Source organism: Heterodontus francisci, chromosome 1 (assembly GCF_036365525.1).
Source record: "Heterodontus francisci isolate sHetFra1 chromosome 1, sHetFra1.hap1, whole genome shotgun sequence".
NCBI lineage: Eukaryota > Metazoa > Chordata > Chondrichthyes > Heterodontiformes > Heterodontidae > Heterodontus > Heterodontus francisci.
This window is the reverse complement of record NC_090371.1, coordinates 113651250-113672155: the sequence shown is the minus strand read 5'-3', so window position 1 is coordinate 113672155 and position 20906 is coordinate 113651250. Positions and strand designations below refer to the sequence as shown.

The 20906-nt window shown below is 41.9% G+C and overlaps 1 protein-coding gene across 8 annotated transcripts in view; it reads left to right on the top strand.

The window, feature by feature from the left end:
• The window catches only part of slc7a2 (solute carrier family 7 member 2), a 268766-nt gene extending 248373 nt beyond the window's left edge, over positions 1–20393 (top strand). For all 8 annotated transcript variants that reach the window (XM_068034690.1, XM_068034675.1, XM_068034698.1 and 5 more), the window contains 3 exons: positions 5395–5561; positions 10623–10731; positions 15671–20393. In XM_068034690.1, the coding sequence (XP_067890791.1) occupies positions 5395–5561; positions 10623–10731; positions 15671–15843 (449 nt within the window). In that variant the 3' untranslated portion in view covers positions 15844–20393. The remainder of the gene's footprint in view (positions 1–5394; positions 5562–10622; positions 10732–15670) is intronic.
• Positions 20394–20906: the final 513 nt, after the last annotated feature.

Below are 20906 nucleotides of genomic sequence, written 5' to 3'. Positions count from 1 at the left end.
TACTAATGGGAGAATATACTTAAAAAATATCAGAAGAAAAATGGTCAAAGACAATATTGAACTTTAGCAGCTACAAAGGGAAGGAAATTCCTTGATGTTGACCAGGAATATTTTAACTAAAAGCCCTACTAATGAATTTCCAAATCCATCCAAATGTTTCCACTCTTGTTGAGCCCCAATTACCAACATATGAAGTTGGAACACAAAAGAAACAGGCTCCGACCATGTACATTGATTAACTTTGTCACCTATTCCTGCATAAAACTGGCTAGGTCATTCACTATGACCTCATTCAGTTTCACAAAAAGTTGAATTAATGGTCTGAGGTACAGGTAGTACAAATGTGCTATTTATGTGCATTTGGCATTCATTGAGCTGAAGGGTGTGGTTTTGAAGAATGGAACATTTTCCATTTTGTGTATTTGGGGCCGAATTTCAAGCGGTCCCAGGATACAGGAATGGAGGCGGGGGGACGTAAAATCAAGATGGGATGCGTCAGACAGGAACCCTGCGCATGACGTCCCATTCGGTTTTACCGATGGCGGCAAGCATGGAAGGGTGTTCTGATGGCGATGTGGCAGGCAGGTAATTAAGGTAGTTAAGAGGCCATTCAAAAGGGATTTAATGGTTGGGATTGAATTTTATAAATGGCACATAGGTTTCACAGGACTTCAGAGGCTTGCCTCCTTCAAGGATGCAACATGGAGGTGGGAGAGCATGGCTGGCTGCTAGGGGAGGCCATGGAGAGGGCAACCATCGACTGCTAGGCAGGGTGGTAATAGGAGGACATTGTACATTGTGTGAGGCATGAGGGCAAGTGTATCTGACCTGTAATGGGCCATTGCAAGGGCGCAGTAGGCAAGTACCACCTCAGCAAAGCTCACAAATGGGTGTAAGAAGGGGGAGCTGCTGGCAATGATGGACTAGGATTTTGGGAGAGGCCACCTATCATGGACCTCATTCATCCAGGCTTCGGGGATCCTATTGACGTGGAGATGCAGCAGAGTGGGAGGGAGGGACAGGCACTGCAGCTGTACCACAATGGCCTGTGAGCCCACAGAAGGGTCAGCTGCAGCAGCCTCCAGTGGGTGGAGAAGGGAGCAGAGGAGAAAGTGAAAGGGTTTCCCCAAACAGAAGGAGGCACCATCCATAGAGGATCTACAGATTGAGACTCAACTACCTACAGATGTCCGAGAGGCAGTGCTAATGAAGATTCCCCTCTCCAGGGAGGGCAGAACTGATCTCTGCACTATGATGCAGGATAAGCTGTGCCCCAGGGGATTTGGTGGGAATCCAATACAAGTTCAGCTGGTGCTGAACATCTATGTCTCTGGATCAGTCCAGGGATTCATTGGGGACATGTGTGAGATCTCGCAGTCAACAGCCCATTGGTGCATCAAAGAGGTCACCAATGCCTTTTCAGGCGGGCCAACAACTGTGTGCTTCCACACGGATCCCAACTCAAGCTGAGATGGCCATCGGATTATGCAGCCACATTGCTTTCTTCCCTCCTCCCCTCCCTTCCCTCCCAGCGCTGAACTGGCCAGGCTCCAGAGTTGGCCCTCGCAACATGCTGTTTCGCCTTCAGCCTCTTCACAGAGGCTGGGTTGCAGCAAAGGACCAAAGGCCTGACAGAAGAGAAGGGAGCTCATCCATGCTTTTAAGAAACAATTTATTCACATTTACAACAGACCCTACTCTGTGCACATGATAACCCCATGAATCTATTTGTTTTTCTTTATTCTCTTGCATGAAAGCCTATGCGGTGCTCCCCCTTCAGTGTCAGCTGAAGTGGTGCAGGCTGCTGCCCTTGTTGTTCCTTAGCTAGGAATGAGCTGGGCAGTCGTTCTCTGGATGCCTTAGGCTGGGGGGCCCCAGCATCCGAGGGCCTCCAGCACAGCAACAGCACGACTCTGTTGGCAGGGATTAAGGAGGATCTGACGATACTGCCAGAGGGGCAGAGGAGCAGCCCCTAGCTGCAGGAGGCAGCAGCTCCTCCTCCAAGCCTGCGCCGATCTTGATGCCTGTCTAAACTAAAACCTTCTGCACTTCTGGGGTCCGTATCCCTCTATTCCCATCCTATTTATGTATTTGTCAAGATGCCTCTTAAACGTCGCTATCGTACCTGCTTCCACCACCTCCCCCGGCAGCAGGTTCCAGGCACTCACCATCCTCTGTGTAAAGAATTTGCCTTGCACATCCCCTCTAAACTTTGCCCTTCGCACCTTAAACCTATGCCCCGTAGTAACTGACTCTTCCACCCTGGGAAAAAGCTTCTGACTATCCACTCTGTCCATGCCGCTCATAACTTTGTAAACCTCTATCATGTTGCCCCTCCACCTCTGTCGTTCCAGTGAAAACAATCCGAGTTTATCCAACCTCTCGTCATAGCTAATGCCCTCCAGACCAGGCAACATCCTGGTAAACCTCTTCTGTACCCTCTCCAAAGCCTCCACGTCCTTCTGATAGTGTGGCGACCAGAATTGCACACGATATTCTAAGTGTGGCCTAACTAAAGTTCTGTACAGCTGCAGCATGACTTGCCAATTTTTATACTCTATGCCCCGACCGATGAAGGCAAGCATGCCGTATGCCTTCTTGACTGCCTTATCCACCTGCGTTGCCACTTTCAGTGACCTGTGGACCTGTATGCCCAGATCTCTCTGCCCGTCAATACTCCTAAGGGTTCTGCCATTTACTGTATACTTCCCACCTGCATTAGACCTTCCAAAATGCATTACCTCACATTTGTCCGCCCAAGTCTCCAACCGATCTATATCCTGCTGTATCCTCTGACAATCCTCATCACTATCCGCAACTCCACCAACCTTTGTGTCGTCCACAAACTTACTAATCAGACCAGCTACATTTTCCTCCAAATCATTTATATTTACAACAAACAGCAAAGGTCCCAGCACTGATCCATGCGGAACACCACTAGTCACAGCCCTCCATTCAGAAAAGCACCCTTCCACTGCTACCCTCTGTCTTCCATGACCGAGCCAGTTCTGTATCCATCTTGCCAGCTCACCTCTGATCCCGTGTCACTTCACCTTTTGTACCAGTCTGCCATGAGGGACCTTGTCAAAGGCTTTACTAAAGTCCGTATAGATAACATCCACTGCCCTTTCTTCATCAATCACCTTTGTCACTTACTCGAAAAACTCAATGAAATTAGTGAGACATGACCTCCCCTTCACAAAACCATGCTGCCTCTCACTAATAAGTTTGTTTGTTTCCAAATGGGAGTAAATCTTGTCCCCATAGCCAGGTTGCAGCCCATTTGTGCCCAATGACTCACCATGTACAGATACCAATTCCAAATTCTAGCCTCTAGGTCATGCAGTGCTAATATCTGAGCTGGTGGCCACTTGCGTTAGATGAAGTGATAATGTTTCTTCCTCAGAGGTCTGGTGCAGCTCCCTCTCTTCTGCCTTGGACTGCTGTGGCTTGCCAGGTGGCAGTTCTTGGGTAGCTGAAAGCATAAGATCAGAAGGAAAGGAGGGGAGGGTTGGGATAAGGGAGGGAGGATGGGGTGTAAAGCAAAAAGACCACCTGCAGCTTGCACTTCATGCCATATAGCAGGGTGAGAAGGGGCATGAGGTAGCAACATATCATCTTCCTGAATGCACTCTGCGATGTCGGATAATATGGGCTCATGGCCGTTGGGCTCAGGATAAAGGCGCCCCCCCCTCCCCCCCGTTATCTGCACCTCTTTTGTATTTCATGCCACCTTGTCCTATAAGAGAGAAGGGGCAGAATTTGAGTGATTGTCTTGCACTGTGTGTGGGTGATGTGCCTGCCACAGCTGAATATCTGGAGCTCTTTGGAGGTAGCAAGAGGTGGGTGGGAGGCTGGCATCATTGGAAGGTGTGTGAGAGTGAGGTGGAGTATATGCTAGGGACTGATGAGTGTGTGATGGGGTGTGGTGCATTGAGCAGCATGAGAGGTTGGTGGTGTGGCATTCACTGATCCTGAAAGCCCTTCTGGCACTGCTGCCAGGTCCTCTAAGCCACTCCAGGAGATGGCCTCCCTAGCCAGCTGGTCCCATTGCCTTTGGAGGGCATTCCTTTCTGGCCTGCTGGCCTCTCTGTGGAAACATAGTGTCTCTACTCCTGTTCATCTCCATGACTAAGGTCTCGAGCTCCACATCTGTGAATCACAGAGCCCTGTCTCTGCCCTGGTGCTCCAATCCCATTCTCTCCAATTGCAGTCATGATAATTAGCAGCAGCCCTCCAATGATTCAGTTAAGCTTCCCTTTAAGAGGGTCAGAGCTGGAGACTAGCTGGAACACATGCTTGCTTCCTATGTTGTTCGGCCCCCTATCAGTGGGGGTCGCATTGGGCTGCAAACGGAAATCATGCAAATGAGGCAGCACAAAGTTTGCATGTTCCCTGCCTCAACAGAAATGGGTGTAGGCAGATCGCAAATCATCATTACCATCCCTGAATATGGGCCTTAATGAATTTTTAGCCCAAAATTTTCCACTTTTTGTCAAACAAATCTATCAGCTCCATCGCCCCACTGCTAGAATCACCATTTTTGGAATTTTTTTTATTCGTTCATGGGATGTGGGCGTCACTGGCGAGGCCAGCATTTATTATCCACCCCTAATTGCCCTTGAGGAGGTGGCATTCGCCCCCCCCCCACCCCCCGCCACGACCCCCGACGTTGGGGGGGCGCCGGTAAAATTCAGCCCAGCATTTCATCTTTACAGCCTTCCGGACTCAATATTGAATTCAACAATTTCAGATCATAAACTCTGCCCACTTTTTATTTTACTTTTTTTTTATTTTTGGACAGCAACTGTTGGTGATAACGCAGTGGGATGAGAATGATTATAGGCAGATGAGAGATCTTTCGTCAGAGGAACAGTAGGAAATTTTTGGGTTGGTCATTGCAGCTTTGCAAGATGCAAGAGAGAAAACTGCCTATGAGCTATGGGAATGGTGTGTTATACTGGGAGACCTGAAGAGGTGGCAAAACTATTTAAAAGAAAAGGGGAAGAATGACAATAGAGAAATGAAAATAAGAAGTTGTAAAAAATGTGCAGATGCTGGACACCTGAATGAAAGGTAATACCTAAAAATTTACTTTCTCTTTCAGGTGCTGATTGACTTGTTATGTATTTCTAGCATTATCTGTTTCTGTGAAAATGGATAGGTTGGATGTAGATAATACAATGTTAAGGGGGTAATTTCCTGCAGCGTATTGACACGAGGACCCTGGCCTGCTGAAATCTATATCAGAAAATCACGGGTAGTATGTTCACAACTTTCTGATATGCACCATTGACAGGCGAGGTGATCCAAAATTTACCCCTTAAATGCTTGTACTTAAATGTAAGGTATTATTTTAACTGACTATTCTAATTTGCTTCATTTTTTTTTCAGCTGTTGTCATTTGTGCACTCAGTGTGCTGATTACTTATGCCAATGAAGCAATTCTTTCTGCGGTCCCCTGGAGCATAGGGATTCTTGCTGTACTCCTGGTCATGCTTGGTGTCTCTGTTTTCATCATCCAGAAACAACCTCAAAGTCAGATCAAAGTGGTTTTCATGGTAATTGATCAGCATTCTATTGTAGAGTTTCTGTTGCTGAATTCCACTAGGGGTTAACTGATTTTGTGGGATCTCCTGAGAGGGTAACTGGATGATATATAGTAGATATTGGGTACAGTAGCATGGAGGTTATGTTACCAAACTAGTAAGCCAAAGAACATGCATTCAAATCCCATCATGGCAAGTTGAATACTGTTCTAAAGATCTGGAAATAAAAAAAGTGACCATGAAGCTGTTAGTATGTTGTAAAAATCCAACTGGTCACTAATGTCGCTTAGACTAATGTCCTGGCAAGTATATGAGTTCAGTCCCACACCAATGTGATTGACTCTTAACTGCCCTGTGAAGTGGTCTAGCAAGCCACTCAGTTAAATCAAACCCTAACAAAGAATAACAAGAGTTACCGTATGGACCACAGAGGCTCGAGAAGACACACCACTATCAGGTCAGCTAAGGATGAGTATTACATGCTGATCTTGCCAGCAGTGTCCACATCCTGAGAATGAATTTTAAAAAACAGGAGAACAACAATGGGTAGTGCATACATGTGTTACTGCAGCCATTAGTTTAGTGTAAGCTGCAATTTAGTATCACTGACAAAAAGTAAATTTTGTCCGTGATCATTTGCATCATGTCTTTTCAAATTTTCCTGACAATTTACAGTTTGTATTTTCTTTCTAGTTGCTCATATAGATGGAAACACCACGTGGTCAGCACAATAGATGGCAAATGAATTTCAGTATAGATAAGTGTGAAGTGGTGCATTTTGGTAGGAAGAATAAGGAGACCACCTACTGCTTTGAAACTAGAGTCTAAATGGGGTGGAAGAGCAAAGGTACAGAAACACAGATCATTAAATTAGTGTTGCAGGTTTATAAGGCCATTAAAAAGCAAACAAAGTGCTGGGGCTTGTTTCTAGAGGGATAGAATTAAAAGCAGGGAAGTTATGTTGAACTTATATGGATCTTTAGTTAGACCACACAGTGCTCATTTCTAGTCTCCATATTGTAAAAAGGATATAGAGGCACTGGAGAAAGTGGCAAAAAAAAATTAAATGGGTGATACCAGAATTGAGAGGTTATACCTATCAGGAAAAATTAAACAACTGGGGCTGTTTGCTGTAGAAGAGAGAAGGCTGAGGGGTGACCTGATAAAGGTCTTTAAGGTTATGAAAGTGTTTGCTAGGGTAGGCGTGAAAAAATGTTTCCACTTGTTGGGGAGATCAAAACTAGAGGCCATAATTTTTTTTTATTCGTTCGGAGGATGTGGGCATCGCTGGCTGTGCCAACGTTTATTGCCCATCCCTAATTGCCCTTGAGAAGATGGTGGTGAGCTGCCTTCTTGAACCACTGCAGTCCTTGAGATGTTGGTACACTCACAGGGCTGTTAGGATAAGATAGTCACTAATATATCCTATGGGGATTTCAGGAAAAACTTCTTCACAGTAGCAACTTGTATTTGTATAATGTCTTTAATATAATAAAATGTTCCATGGAACTTCACAGGAACATTATAAAGCAAATTTTGACACAGGGTCACATAAGGAGGTATTTGGGCAGATAGGAGCATCTTAAAAGAGGAAAGAAAAGTAGAGAGGCAGAGAGATCTAGGGAGGGAATTCCAGGGCTTAGGCCGTTGGCAGCTGAAAGCATGTTTACCAGTGTTGGAGCGATTAAAATCAGTGATGCTCAAGAGGCCAGAATCAGAGAAGCGCAGATACCTCGGAGAGTTGGAGGAGATTACAGAAATAGGGAGGGGCGAGGTCATGGAGGGATTTGAAAACAAGGATGATATTTTTAAAATTGAGGTATTGCTTAACCGTGGGCCAGTGTACGTCAACGAGAACAGGGTGATGTGGGAAAGGGACTTGGTGTGAGTTAGGACAAAGGGCAGCAGAGTTTTGGATGACTTCAAGTTTATGGAGGGTAGAATGTGAGAGGCTGGCCAGGAATGTGTTGAAATAGTCAGGCCTAGAGGGAACAAATGGATGGTTGAGAGTTTCAGCAGCAGATAACCTGAGGCAGGACAGAGACAAGTGCTATTGCAGAGGTGGAAATGGCCAGCCTTAGTAATGGCACGGATATGTGGAGGAAGTTCATCTCTGGGTCAGATATGACACTAAGGTCACAAACAGTTTGATTCAGCCTCAGTTGCCAGGAAGAGGAAATGGAGTTTCTGGCAGGGACCGAAGATGATGGCTTCAATCTTCCCAAAATTTAGTTGAAGGGAATTTCTGCTGATCCAGTACTGGATATCGGACAAGCATTCTGATAATTTAGAGACAGTGGAGGAGTCAAGGGAGGTGGTGGTGAGGTAGAGCTGGGTGTTGTCAACAAACATGTGGAAACTGATGCTGTGTTTTGGATGATGTCACTGAGGGGCAGCATACAGATGAGAAATAGGAGAACTCCAAGGATAGATCCTTGGAGGCCAGCAGAGGTAACGGTGTGGGAGCAGGAAGAGAAACTATTGCAGGCGATTCTCTGGCTTATGATTAAATGGATGAGAATGGAACCAGGCAAGTGTGGTTCCACCCAGCTGAACTCTTTATTCAAAGAGTGGTAAAAATGGGGAATTCATAACCACAAGAAGTAGTTGGGAGAAATAGCATGGATGCATTTAAGGGGAAACTAGATAAGTACATGAGGGAGAAAGATATAGAAGATTATGCTAATAACATGGGAGGAAGCTTGTGTGGAACAAAAGTGCTGGCATGGACCTTTTTGGCCACTTAGCCTGTTTCTGTGTTGTATATTCTATGTAATTGGCAGTGGGAATAAAGGTAAATGAATCTTAATGAACAAACTTCAAATTTCAACAATAAACCTTAAATTGAAAAGAATGGAATGGGTGCCAACCTCAAGTTTTTTTTTTGTAGCTTGTAATGCTATTTATTTCCATTTCTCCTGGCTCGCCTGCTCTCGTGAATATGATGGCTGATGCAAGAATGCAGCTTAAATGCCTCTTGGCACCTTCCAGTACCTTACACAAGTGACCGTTACACACTTATGAGCCCAACTAGTGAGGTCCCAAACTTCCTTGGTGCCTAGATACCTGCTAAGATTAGCTTAGTTAAATGAAACCATGATTGCTTCTGGGATACTACCACTCCTGTAGGTGCAGTGGTAAGGAAGGAAAATCAGACAGACCTTGGAAATGTGCATCACTGCCCAGAAGAGCAACAGAAGCAAGTTTCTATTGGAACAGGTGAAAATTCTGTCTGTCCCATACAAGGCCCCTCCCATCATGAGGAGGCTGGACCAGTGAGACAGCGTCCTCTGCCAGAATTCCCATCTCCTTTCTGCCCAGCAATCTGAGGCTGGGAAGAACCAGTATCCTTGTCATTGTAACAGCAGAAGTGGGGCCACCACAGTCTCCAGGCTCTGGTCATGGCTTGCAGGAAACCAGAATTGATACAAACAGTTATTTTGTCAGCTTTTACAAAGGGGACCAATGACTTGCTTTGCGTACCTTCTGGTAGAGTTCATCAGCTGCATTGTTATGAAAGTGCTTCCATTTTTAAATATTTTTTGAGGACTCGCGTTTAAAAATTGTGGAAATCGATTCATTTGAAAGACTGAAGAGATTCCATAGATGCTAGACTTTGTTTTTTTTAAAAAAAGGTCACTGGAAGGACTTGGAACTTGGTTTAAAAACAAACCCTTGCTGCAAGTTACATGCCTAAAGCTACGTAAACAGCAGGAGCCTTGGTGACTAGGGGAGTTGTTCACAGAGAAGTGACATGTCAAGATTTACGGAGGTCAAGAGTTGGTTTCATGTTTGGATATTGTGTTGAGTCACTTGGGGGTAAGTCTGCTAAGAGAGAAGCCACCAGCTCATCTTTTTCCACCTTTTTGAGAAACCCTGAGAATCCAGTGTGATAGCCAAAACCCCTGATGCCGCATTTCTCCTGAAAAGCCTGCCAGACTAATCCTCAACCTCACGTGAAGAGAACTGCTCCAAAAAAGATCCCAGTGACAGACGTCTACACGTATCTGGACGCCACAATAAAGGACCAGCTTGGAACATATCATATCTTATCCTTTTCCTCCACAAATTAGCAAGTATTTGGCCAAAGATTTTTTGGGGGTTTTTTTGTAAAGAGATCTCTGCAGAGAAAACTTTTTTTTTTAACCGGTGTGCATGTGTGTTGAGTTAAAATTTAGAAGGGAACTTTCATATTTCAACCTGTGTGTTATTAAGCTTTGCATCTTTATTGAATAAGTCTTGTTTCATAATAAATTAATAATTCTGTTGTTTATTAAAGAAACCTGGTTGGTGGATTATATTTTGAAATAAAAAAAGAGTATATAATTGGCCATATCAGTAAATTGATAAACATTTAAATATATGTTGTGACCCATGGAGAAGTGGAACTAGAGAAGGACAGTTGCCTCGGTTGTAAAAGCATCTCCAAGCAGTCACATAGCTGCCATCTTCTTCTTTCATCTGTTTGTGGGCAAGATACACCTATACAATTGCACATCCCTGATGCGATTATTTAACTTAGATAACCCCAGAAAATCTGTCAGGGTGAAGAGTGGTGGTCTGGGGAAGAGTAGAATTTCTATTCCACTGCACTTACATTGGCGCAGTAGGCCCAAATAATTTTCAGGACCTGTATGTCAGCAGATTATTTTATTGTGGGGAAGTGCGGCCAAACTTGATGCTGTCTTTACCAGGCGTCCACACATGCACTTTCCAGCAGGCGTCACTGATGGTGAACAGCAACAAGAACCTTACTTACTAGTTATTTTTTTCCTGCCTAACACGGAGAGATAAATGCAGGTTGTCACTCCCTTATTGCTATTGTCTGCTGAGATTAGCTTAACTAAATAAAACCAGGGTTTGACCTTCTGGATTCTGTTTGACTCTTAGTTATCATCTTTTGTTTCAGGTATCCAATAGCATTTTATTATTTTACAACGTACACAGCTATGTCAATAATGTTACTATGGATTTTCTGTGAATTGCAATTTATGAAAGATTAAGTTGTAGGATTTCAAGACTTGTGTATGCCTTCTACAGAAAGTTAACCGAAACAATGTTGATATATTTTAGGTGCCACTCTTACCATTCCTGCCTATTATCAGCATCTTTGTCAATATCTACCTGATGATGCAGCTGAGTGGGGACACTTGGATTCGTTTTTCTATTTGGATGGCTGTTGGTAAGCACCAGTGGTATAATTTTTCTTATCTATTTATCTATTTCAAATTTTTGAAAGCGCCCATCACATGTCAGGTTTCACAGCCCTGAAATCCTGGTGGGCCATTGCGCCACTGGATTTGTATGAATGTCAGCTGAAATCGCTCAGGATCAATTGCAATGTCTGCCACAAACAAATTGTCTGCCAGCACTTGTCAACGGTCACTCATGAGCAATGGACACTTAGGTAATGTACTTACTGGAAGATGATCAGTACCTACCTGTGCAGCTGTATCCAGCAAGAGAATCATTGCCTTTTAAACAGAAGGAAGGAGAGAAATTTGGAGAGCTAAAGTAGTGAATAAAATTGTTGAGTAAAGGTCCAAGATATCAGTTGGTGAGCAGAAATGATCTGAAGATGCAATGGTCATTTTTCCGTAACTGCCAGCTTAGTTCCCTCCCTCTTGTACTATCGAAGGTTTATTCTCTAGTTGGTATCATTTTCTGATGCAAGAGTCACATCTGGAGTCGCTATCGTTATTTTACTGCGCTTTCTTACTTTACACTCTTTCACCTCGTTTTGCCAGTGCATGGATCTCGCTTCTTTTCCATCATCCTGAACATTCAACTAATATTTAAACTTGCCAGTAGTTTTTCCTACATATCCCATAATCGTTGCATCTCTCCATTCATTCATCGCCTCTGGATGATATGTCACCTGTTTATATACACTCTGTGGATAATTGATCTGTGAGTGTAATAGCTCTGTCATGTGTCATAATCATTCACATTACCACTGTCCAGCCCTTGACCTACCACATTCTATGCCTCTGGACACTCAACACAAAAAGCACCAGCATTTGAGGTAAAAGGTTCCTCGTTTACTTCTATCAGCTCAGAGTACGAGAATTTGTAATGAATTCCGATTAATTATGAGAAATGAACCTTAACAGTTTGATTGTCATGTTTAACAAGTACTGTCTGACTATCATGACCTATTACCTTACCAGGGCCTTTCCATTCCCTGTGACCCTCCCTCTTATAGTATACCAAATCTCCTCAATTGAACTCTGTCTAAGATGGTCTAATACAATGCCTCAGTGCTGTACACATTTTCTTTGATATCTCAGCCTTGTCTCCCTGTGTACAAAGAATTTAAATGCTCAAAAAAGGGACTAATTGTAGTATCTTCTAGAGTAGGAGGATTATCACAAAAAACAGAAGGTAATTTAAGATTTTGCCTACAGACTAGTTGGTAAGAATTATGGGCTGAATTTTACACCACCCCAGTGGGTTGGATGGTGTCGTGGGGGCAGCATAAAATTGAGCGGGAGGCTCCGGGAGGCCTACCCGCCCTGCACATGCCTCCGGTCAACATTATGGTGGTCAGGTAGGGGGGTAAATGGCCCGCCCGCCACAGGCCAGTCAAGGCCCTTAAGTGGCCACTTAACGGCTACTTAGGGGCCCTCATCCGCCTCCACGGGTATTTTACGCATGGCAAGCAGGCATGCTGGGGACATAAAAGGTCACCCAGCGATAGCTGCCAGCCTTTCCGTGCCCCGTGTGTGGGGGGAGGTGCAGGGCCATGGCAGTTAGGCACAGGGTGCCCAATTGAGGGCTGCCCACACCTCCCAACCCTGGGACCCAAGACACCCCCCTCCCTCCAAACGGCCACTCCAGACTCACAAGGGAAGGACCGATCCCCCTGGTGAGGCAAGCCCAACTTACCTCATCTCCAGGCCCCATTGCGCCGGCTGGGCTGCAGACCCAGCAGTGGCCACCACTGCTGGGACTAAGAGCTGCTGGCCCGCTGATTTGCCGGCAGCTCACTGAGGCGGGACTTCCTCCCTCAAGTGGGTGGAAGTCCTACCTCGGGACAATTTACGTCGGTGGCGAATTCCCGTCCGCCTAAGGTAAAATCGAGCCCTATATCTTCCAATCATCTGAAGAGAATTCTTTGCATGATCTGCCTATGTCAGGGCTTTGATAATTTACATTCTAGTCAATCAGCCAATATTTTACTCACCATTTTGTCAAACATAGCAAGGTTCCTTTCACAAAAGACCATTGCTAAAAGGACTCCCAGCTGCTGTATTCATGACAGTGATACCTATATTATACTTAACTCTTAACTCCTTATTAGCAAATTCATTTCCATTATCGGCCATAAACTTTACGGATGACCCCTATCCATTTTTCCATATTTTATTGTAACTATCTCTTCCTTACTCTACATTAGTGTAGAAATATTAAATCTCATAACCAGGTCAATAAAAAACATTAAAATAAAAGCAAAATGCTGCAGATGCTGGAAATCTGAAATAAAAACAAGAAATACTGGAAATACTCAGCTGATTATTTCCAGCATTTCTTGTTTCTATTTCAATAAAAAAAATGTGTCTTTGTCGCATACCTTTAGATTCATTACAGTTATCTTGTTAAAGTCACGTGCCAATGGAAGGCTTACAATAAGACATGGGACATCCTTCGATACTGCTTGCAGATTTCACCATTTTCACTAATCTCTTGTATTAGCCTCATAATCTCTGCATCAACTACACTTAATTTTTAGAAGGATTTTTGACTGATAGCAAGTTGAGTGAGCAAATAAAACTTGTGAGCGGTATAATGTGTTCAGATTCATCATATCATCATCCTCTTCCTCAGAATGATTTTCATGTATCATTTCGAGGACTCTGCCTCTTTGCTCTGCACAATTTGCCACATTAACAATACTCTCAGTCACATCAAAAAACATCTCAACTTTTCCTTGGGCATTTCTCAAATTCATTCACCCAATATTACTGTTTCAATTTCATCTTCTGCTGATATAACCAAATTTGCTATGTGCTTTTATCACTATTTTGTCTGCCTTTAATCATTCTGTTAGATTGATGCCTGCATCCGGTACCTGGTAGCCATTGAGTCTGATTTTTTTGTATCACAGCAGAATGCTTCATTTGTTCCATGACGGCTGAAGGGAATGACAGTTCCTCCAGAATTTTTTTTAAAGCAGCAGACGTTTAATTCACTAGCATCCCCTTCTCCAAGAACTGAATGGCAGTTAGGAGCAGTTGCATTAGCATAATCTAGTAATTTAAATGCTAGTACCAATCCAGGGATCCCCAACTTGAACTTTGTCAACTTTTTGTCTAATTTGTTAAAGTCTGTGATACATTCTTCCATGGAATGACCATGAATTTTCCAAAAGTTATCAAATTCTGACCAGGTCTCATAGGCATTTAAATAGGTTATCTTTCTTATAGATTTCAGCCAGAAATTCTATCAGAGAGTTCAAACCTTCATCACTATCTAACTGGCATCCATCTCAAAAAATGCCTTTCTTCTGATTTTACCTCATGCAGGAAGGCCATGCCTTGTTTTCCTTTTGGTAGAGTTGTAACCTGTATCCATATATCAGCCTCATTCTTTCACTTGTCATATGGTTCAGACTGAGAATATCAGAGGGTTATCATACCCTGATGATTTAAACATGCTTTCTGCCTTTTTCCACTTGGATTTTAGTTTTATGTTTGAAAAAATATCATAGTTTCCAACCTTCACATTTAGGCAAACACCCTCTGCTACCATGTTAGAACTCGAATAGACAGACAGTGAAAAATAGAACATTGGACCTAGACTTTATACATTTACAAGTTTTTATTTACAGAGAGACACACATTGCATATTCTGCACCTCCAACTAACAACTTCTCTTTCAATCTACTATATATATATAATATAATATAAATATATATATATATGAGCACAGGTAAGACCCCAATTACCTGAATACAACAACACCCAATTGATATACAATTAACACTTTCCTCATTCTAATTTGATTTCTTTCAAAAAAAAATTAAACTTTGAAAGCAAACAGGGAACCAGGTAAGAATGGGGGTGGGAGAGAAAGCGGGACGAAAATTGATTTAGGGTGAAGGGGGCTCCAGAGGGAGTGGATGGACGATTAAGGTAAAGGGGAAGATTCAAGGGTTTAAGTGGCAAGATGTAGGGGTTGGTTGGAACGGTTAGTGGGAAAGTAAGGGGGCTAGAGATGCAATAGGAGCCACTGAGGGCGACATTTTCCCTCCAAACCTCCCCAAACCAAATGCAGCCTGCAGCCATTGATGGCTGCTTTCACTGTCACACCACACACCACCTGCCATTCAAAAGGAAAGAAGAAAGGAAAATAAAAAGACAGGTGCAGAAGAGGACGGAGAGAAGTAAAAAGAGTTATGAGGAGAAATGCAGTAGAGAAGAGAAAAAGAGAGACAGAACCAGAAGAGAAACACAGAGAAACAAAGTCATCAGAGACTGTAAGAGAAAGTGACCATAATCAGATTTTACATGTGCAATGCAAGAGGAGGTTGAGTAGCTTGGTAAAAAAAATCCAGGGAGGAGAGACTGGTGTGATTTCTATGTAATGATGCCATCTTCTGGTTATAGTTAACAACTGCATGATTTATTTTTAAAAATTCAGTCATAAGTTGATGCACTGTAGCTGAGGTGATTTCTAAGGCTTTAACAGACTGGAAGGGTTCAATAATGTCAGGTAACCAAAAAGGTTTTCCAGTCTTGCAGAGACTCATTTGTTTTTTTTCTAAGCTTCCCAATAGGAGATTTATTCGCGTGAACCTTTGTTATAGCTAATCATCATACTCGAGTATGTCCACTGCACATGACAAAAAGATGGAAGGGGTGACTTTACTGATACACAGCCTACCTGCAACTATTTTCAAACATCCTATCAAAATTCAGCATCTTATCGCAGTAGTAAATGCAGAATTTCCTAGCTTTCCTGAACTTTTTGACTTTCATAAAGAAAACTTTAGAAAATATTTCAATATTTTTGGAATTTTAGTCAAATTTCCTTGTATATTACAATGTACATTACACTGCGAAACAATAACTGTATTTTCACATTCCTTGCTCTATTTAATAATTTTTTTCTGTTTAAAGGATTTGCAATCTATTTTGGTTATGGCATCAGAAATAGTGTGGAAGGTCACCACGATGATGAATCAGTGCACAGCGAACCTGAGAACATAAAGAATTTAGAAGGAATGGACGACAATGAAATGGCAACTGAGCTTGACCAGTTTATTCTGCATGAAAAGACAAGCGAATGTTAGCTTTAAAGAGCAATATAACATGCCAGTTTGCCACCTCAGACATGTTTGTGTTATCAGGAGCAGTGAAGCTGTATTGACTTTGGCCTCAGAATTATGTTAAAACTCTTAATAGACAAATTGTACTAACAAATGAGTGTTTTTGCAGCAGATCACCTGAAATTACTTATAGGAGAACTGAATGTGTGCTGATTAGCTGCAGGTATCTCTATAACCACGTGCAGCAGCTCCATGGCTGATTTAGTCTCATCAAAATAATGTTGAGTGAAAAGCTAAATATATTTTCCCAAAACAAAAGGATCTCTGCCATGAGAAGAGACTATCTACTGGGAGGCAAGTGGCTGCAAAGATTTTAATTTCCAATTTGCAGCATATTGTTTTTTTGAAAAGCAGCAAAAGAAAATATGAATTTTTTTAACCATTTGGCAGTGTAATACAAAATGTATTACTGTCCTTAAGATTTTCTATAATTATTCCAAATTATTTTAGAGTATTCTGTGGGTGTTATTGCATTTGTTCAGAATGTGGGATATGAGAACATAAGAAATAGGAATATGGCCCCTCGAGCCTGCTCCACTGAGTTAGATCACTGTGGCATTGTTGAGTTTTTTTACATTCAGTTTTTAAAAAAAATTAAATCAGAAAGTGATCTCAGAGTCAGTTGAATTTAGAAACAAATAGGGGGAGGGAAGAAATGTATATTTTCTCCATTCACTAAACTCAGCAATCTCAGGAAAATGCCACCCTAAATGAATTAAAAGTTTAGTATTCTAAACTTTTAAACCTCCATTTACCTGCAAATTCCAGTTTATATCCACTAAATATTAGTAATCCATCATTTTATGACAAAAAAGTTCAGATCACAGTGTTTCAGTTTTATCTGAAAATGTGTGACAACTATTCATGCTTCTAAAGTTCAAAAGCTATACAGAAAGCATTTACTGTGAATTAGCAAGTGATTTCGTGTTGGCAAGTCCTTATAAGGGATGTTTCTATCTATTTTTGTGGTGCTGTATTTTTGTAAGATCATGATCATAAGTCACCTTCATAGGAACATAGAAGAAAACGCTTAAACACCAACCTCCCATTTAGTGATGAATTGAAGTAATTCTCAAAAATGAATTATAAAGTCATAAAATTATTACAACACAGGCAAGCGCAACTCAGCTGGTCCCATTCCCCAACCCTATCTCTGTAGCCCTGCGACTTTTCTGTCTTCAGGTGCTTATTCAATTCCTGTTTTGAAAGCCACAATTGAATCTGCCTCCACCACACTCTCAGGCAGTGCATTCCAGATCCTAACCACTCGCTGCATAAAAAAGCTATTCCTCATGTTGCTGTTGCTTCCTATGCCTTTTTAATTAGTGCCTTCTGGTTCTCGACCCATCTGCCAATGGGACCCTTCTACCAATAGACCCTTCCTGATTTTGAATACCTCTATCAAATCTCCTGTCAACCTTCTCAGCTCTGAGGAGAATAACCCCAGCTTCTCCAATCTATCCACATAACTGATGTCCTCATCCCTGGAACCATTCTGGTAAATTGTTTCTGCATGCTCTCTAAAGCCTTCACGCCCTTCTTAAAGTGCGGTGTCCAGAATTGGACACAATACTCAAATTGAGGCTGAACCAGTGTTTTATTAAAGGTTCATCATAACTTGCTTGCTTTTGTGACCTATGCCTCTATTTATAAAGCCCAGGGTCCTGTATTGCTTTAAAACCACTTTCTCAAACTGCCCTGCCACTTTAAATGATTTGTGCACGTATTACCCCCGATCCCTCTGTTCCTGTCATTCAACCTTTACTGCCTCAATTGAAGTAGTTTTCACAATTCTGTGGTAGGTGGTGAGGGATAATATTATAGGGGCAGGAAAATCTAACCAATTCTGACTCCCCAAGACTCCCCCCGCCCCCGCCAGCACTACAGTAACTTCTTTCAGTTGACTATTCTGCCTTTAAATTTTTGAATATTTAAAGTCATGTAACATAAACAGCTGGTGATAGAGGAATATTATTGCTGCAGTGATACTGGGAAATTGATAGCTATTACATACTACAATTCAGCAATCATCCAAATGGCAAGTTTTTACATCAAGTGTTTAGTAAAACGTGCCGATGTGGGTGGTAGACTAGCATTTGCAGATCAACTATCTGTTATAAACCCTTTTTGATTTTTGGTTGGGATATAGAATGGGTCTGGTGGGGTGGCAGGGGGTAGAGGGCCTGATCTGCAGCCACTTCTTCACTGCCCACACCAAAAGCAAAAATTACCTTCACGATGAATCTTGTCAGTTCTTCATTCAAACACTGTGAGTTCCTAATTTACTTGCTGAATTGATGGAATCTGCTAGTACTTTCTGCTTTGTTCCCAGTTGTAGTTTTGTTCATTATATATGCGTACAGTTCCTTGACATATTTTTGGTGACTGTAAGCTTCAGTAGAGCTATAACTAAAGGGGCACTATTTTAAGGGCTGCGGTAGACAAGTTCCACCATCCTAGGAAGTAACATGTTGATTTTTAATCAAAAATGTTACTACTTGTTCAATATGAGGGCAACAAAATCATATGTATAATGAACAAAAGGAGCCTGCCAATTCAAATCTTTTGAACATCATTAACCTTTATCTATTTCATTAAAATTAAGTTGTCCTCAGCTACAACGATAATCGGTTAACATTGGGAAAGACTTACAAAAAATGCTATTGTCATATCAGGATCTGCTGCTCGTAATAAATGTACTGTTTTCACTGCTCATTGTGCTGAAACACAAAATATGCTGGGGGGAAAAGGCACAAATTGTCCTTTTTACTTTCCTAAATTAATCCTGATTAGTTTACTTCATTTGATAAAATTACTGAAGCCTTAAAGAGACAGTTTATAAAAATGTATTTCATTCACAGTGCTGCTGAATCACTACTTGTACAATAGAGCAATATACTTTAACTGTATTTTGGTGCATTATGATTAATGAAGCCGTTTCAAGAAGATAGAAGACAAAATAATTTTGTATCAGATTTTACTGGATGAAAGTGATTAGGCAAGTGTTGAGAAGAAGAATTCACAGTGTAATTGTATGTATGAAGACATTGATTTATTTGAATTTAGCTCTGCAACTGAGGACTAATTTTCCTGTATACGCAAGTGGCAGGGTGTTGGCACATTCCCATGATTCTCCACATAGTTCCCAATTGCGGTCACGTCATCAAGAATAGCTGAAGAGTAGGACCTTATAACAGGAAGGAAGACAAGTTTAAAAGAAGGTTTATTTCAGGCTACTGTTGTTAAACCTCCTCATGAGCAGTTGGCACTAGGCGAGAATAATTTGCCTGTCCGCCCAGTAAGCTGGAACATAGCAAATTATATGTAGGAAGAAAAACTACTTTTGATTAACAAGAAGTTTAAAAATAATTAAAGAAATACTTCTGTAAAATCTGAACGTTCGCCAATTCCTTATCAAGAACTCTGCTTAATTAGTTATTTTATTTTGTAATCCATCAGTGAGCACCATTTGTAATGCTCCCAATTGGGTGGCGCAGTGGTTAGTACTGCTGCCTTACAGCTCCAGGAACCCGGGTTCAGTTCTGGGTACTGCCTGTGTAGAGTTTGCAAGTTCTCCCTGTGACTGTGTGGGTTTCTGCTGGGTGCTCTGGTTTCCTCCCACAGCCAAAGACTTGCAGGTTGTTAGGTAAATTGGCCATTGTAAATTGCCCCTAGTGTAGGTAGGTGGTGGGGATGTGGTAGGGAATATGGGGTTAATGTCGGGTTAGTATAAATGGGTGGTTGTTGGTCAGCACAGACTCGAAGGGCCTGTTTCAGTGCTGTATCTCTAAATAAATTGCAGTTCAGACCCAAAATTTATTTTGAACTATTGCTGCGTAACCAAAAGTCTTTTTTGCATCTTGAAAAAATTAATAATTTTATTTTCAATAATTACTGAAGTTAAGGGAAACTCACCCCGCACTGCCGGTGTTAGTAGAGCGATATAGAGCTCTGCAAATGAGACAATGAGCTAATATTCAAAGTGCAAGGTAACCTGGCGGAGCAGATCACGCACCCAGAATGGAAAAATCAGATAGGTGATACAACAGGCAGAGAATCTGTTCCACCAGATTACTGCACAGACAACAAAGTTGAAAATGAAACCCAGTGGGTGCAATGGAGGTAATCATTGCAAAACACGAGGGCAGCCACTGATGAGTTGCAAAAGGTCTGGCAAATACTCTGGTAAAACTCACCAGTACTTTTTTTGTGTGTCTTTGGAGTATCTTTTAAAAACCTAAGATGCAAAATAATGTACAGATATGTTTGTGAGGATAAGAACATTACACAGTGAAATTTAAGAATGTTTGCACCCATTACTGGTTCCATAGACCATGTACAATCTGCTATGTCAAAGGCTACTCACCTGCTTAAGCTGTTTTTGAAAATGTTCTGTATAATTCCACCCTGACTCCCAAAGGATAAGAAGTTTTTGGGGGAGAGTATTTTTAAATAGACTCTGTATAGCAGTTTTTGTTTGCTGATATGTGAAAATATACTCAAACGCACAGATATTTCTGCCTAGTTTCAAAAATCCTTATCTTTTAAATCAAAAATGTTAAAAGCTCTTGAAAGGATTGGAGAATTGTTTATTTGTTCAGCTATGTTAACCAGCATTTCCTATTTTCACAACTATCCCCATCCCCTCCACTGTCCTCTGCAAAACCAAGTGACAGTGATTGATGGATTTCTTCATCTAAACAGAGAGCCAATGTTGGTGGCAGTCTTCAGCTGCCTCAGCTTACTTTTCAGAACTCTCTCCCTAAATCCTCCATTCCTCTGCTTCTGAAAGGCTACATTTGTGGGGTCAGAAACCAACATGAGTTGGCACCTTCAGGAGAGAAGAACATTTTGGAGGAAAGAATTCAGAATTAAACTTTTGGTTTTTTTAAAGAAAATTCCATAATGAAATGGCACCACATGGAAAGTGTATAGAGCACATAATTCCTAGCAGAGGGCTGCAAGTTATGATCTAGACTTTAGTTGAGGCTAAAACTCTCCCTATTTGGATGTATTTATCAAGGCAC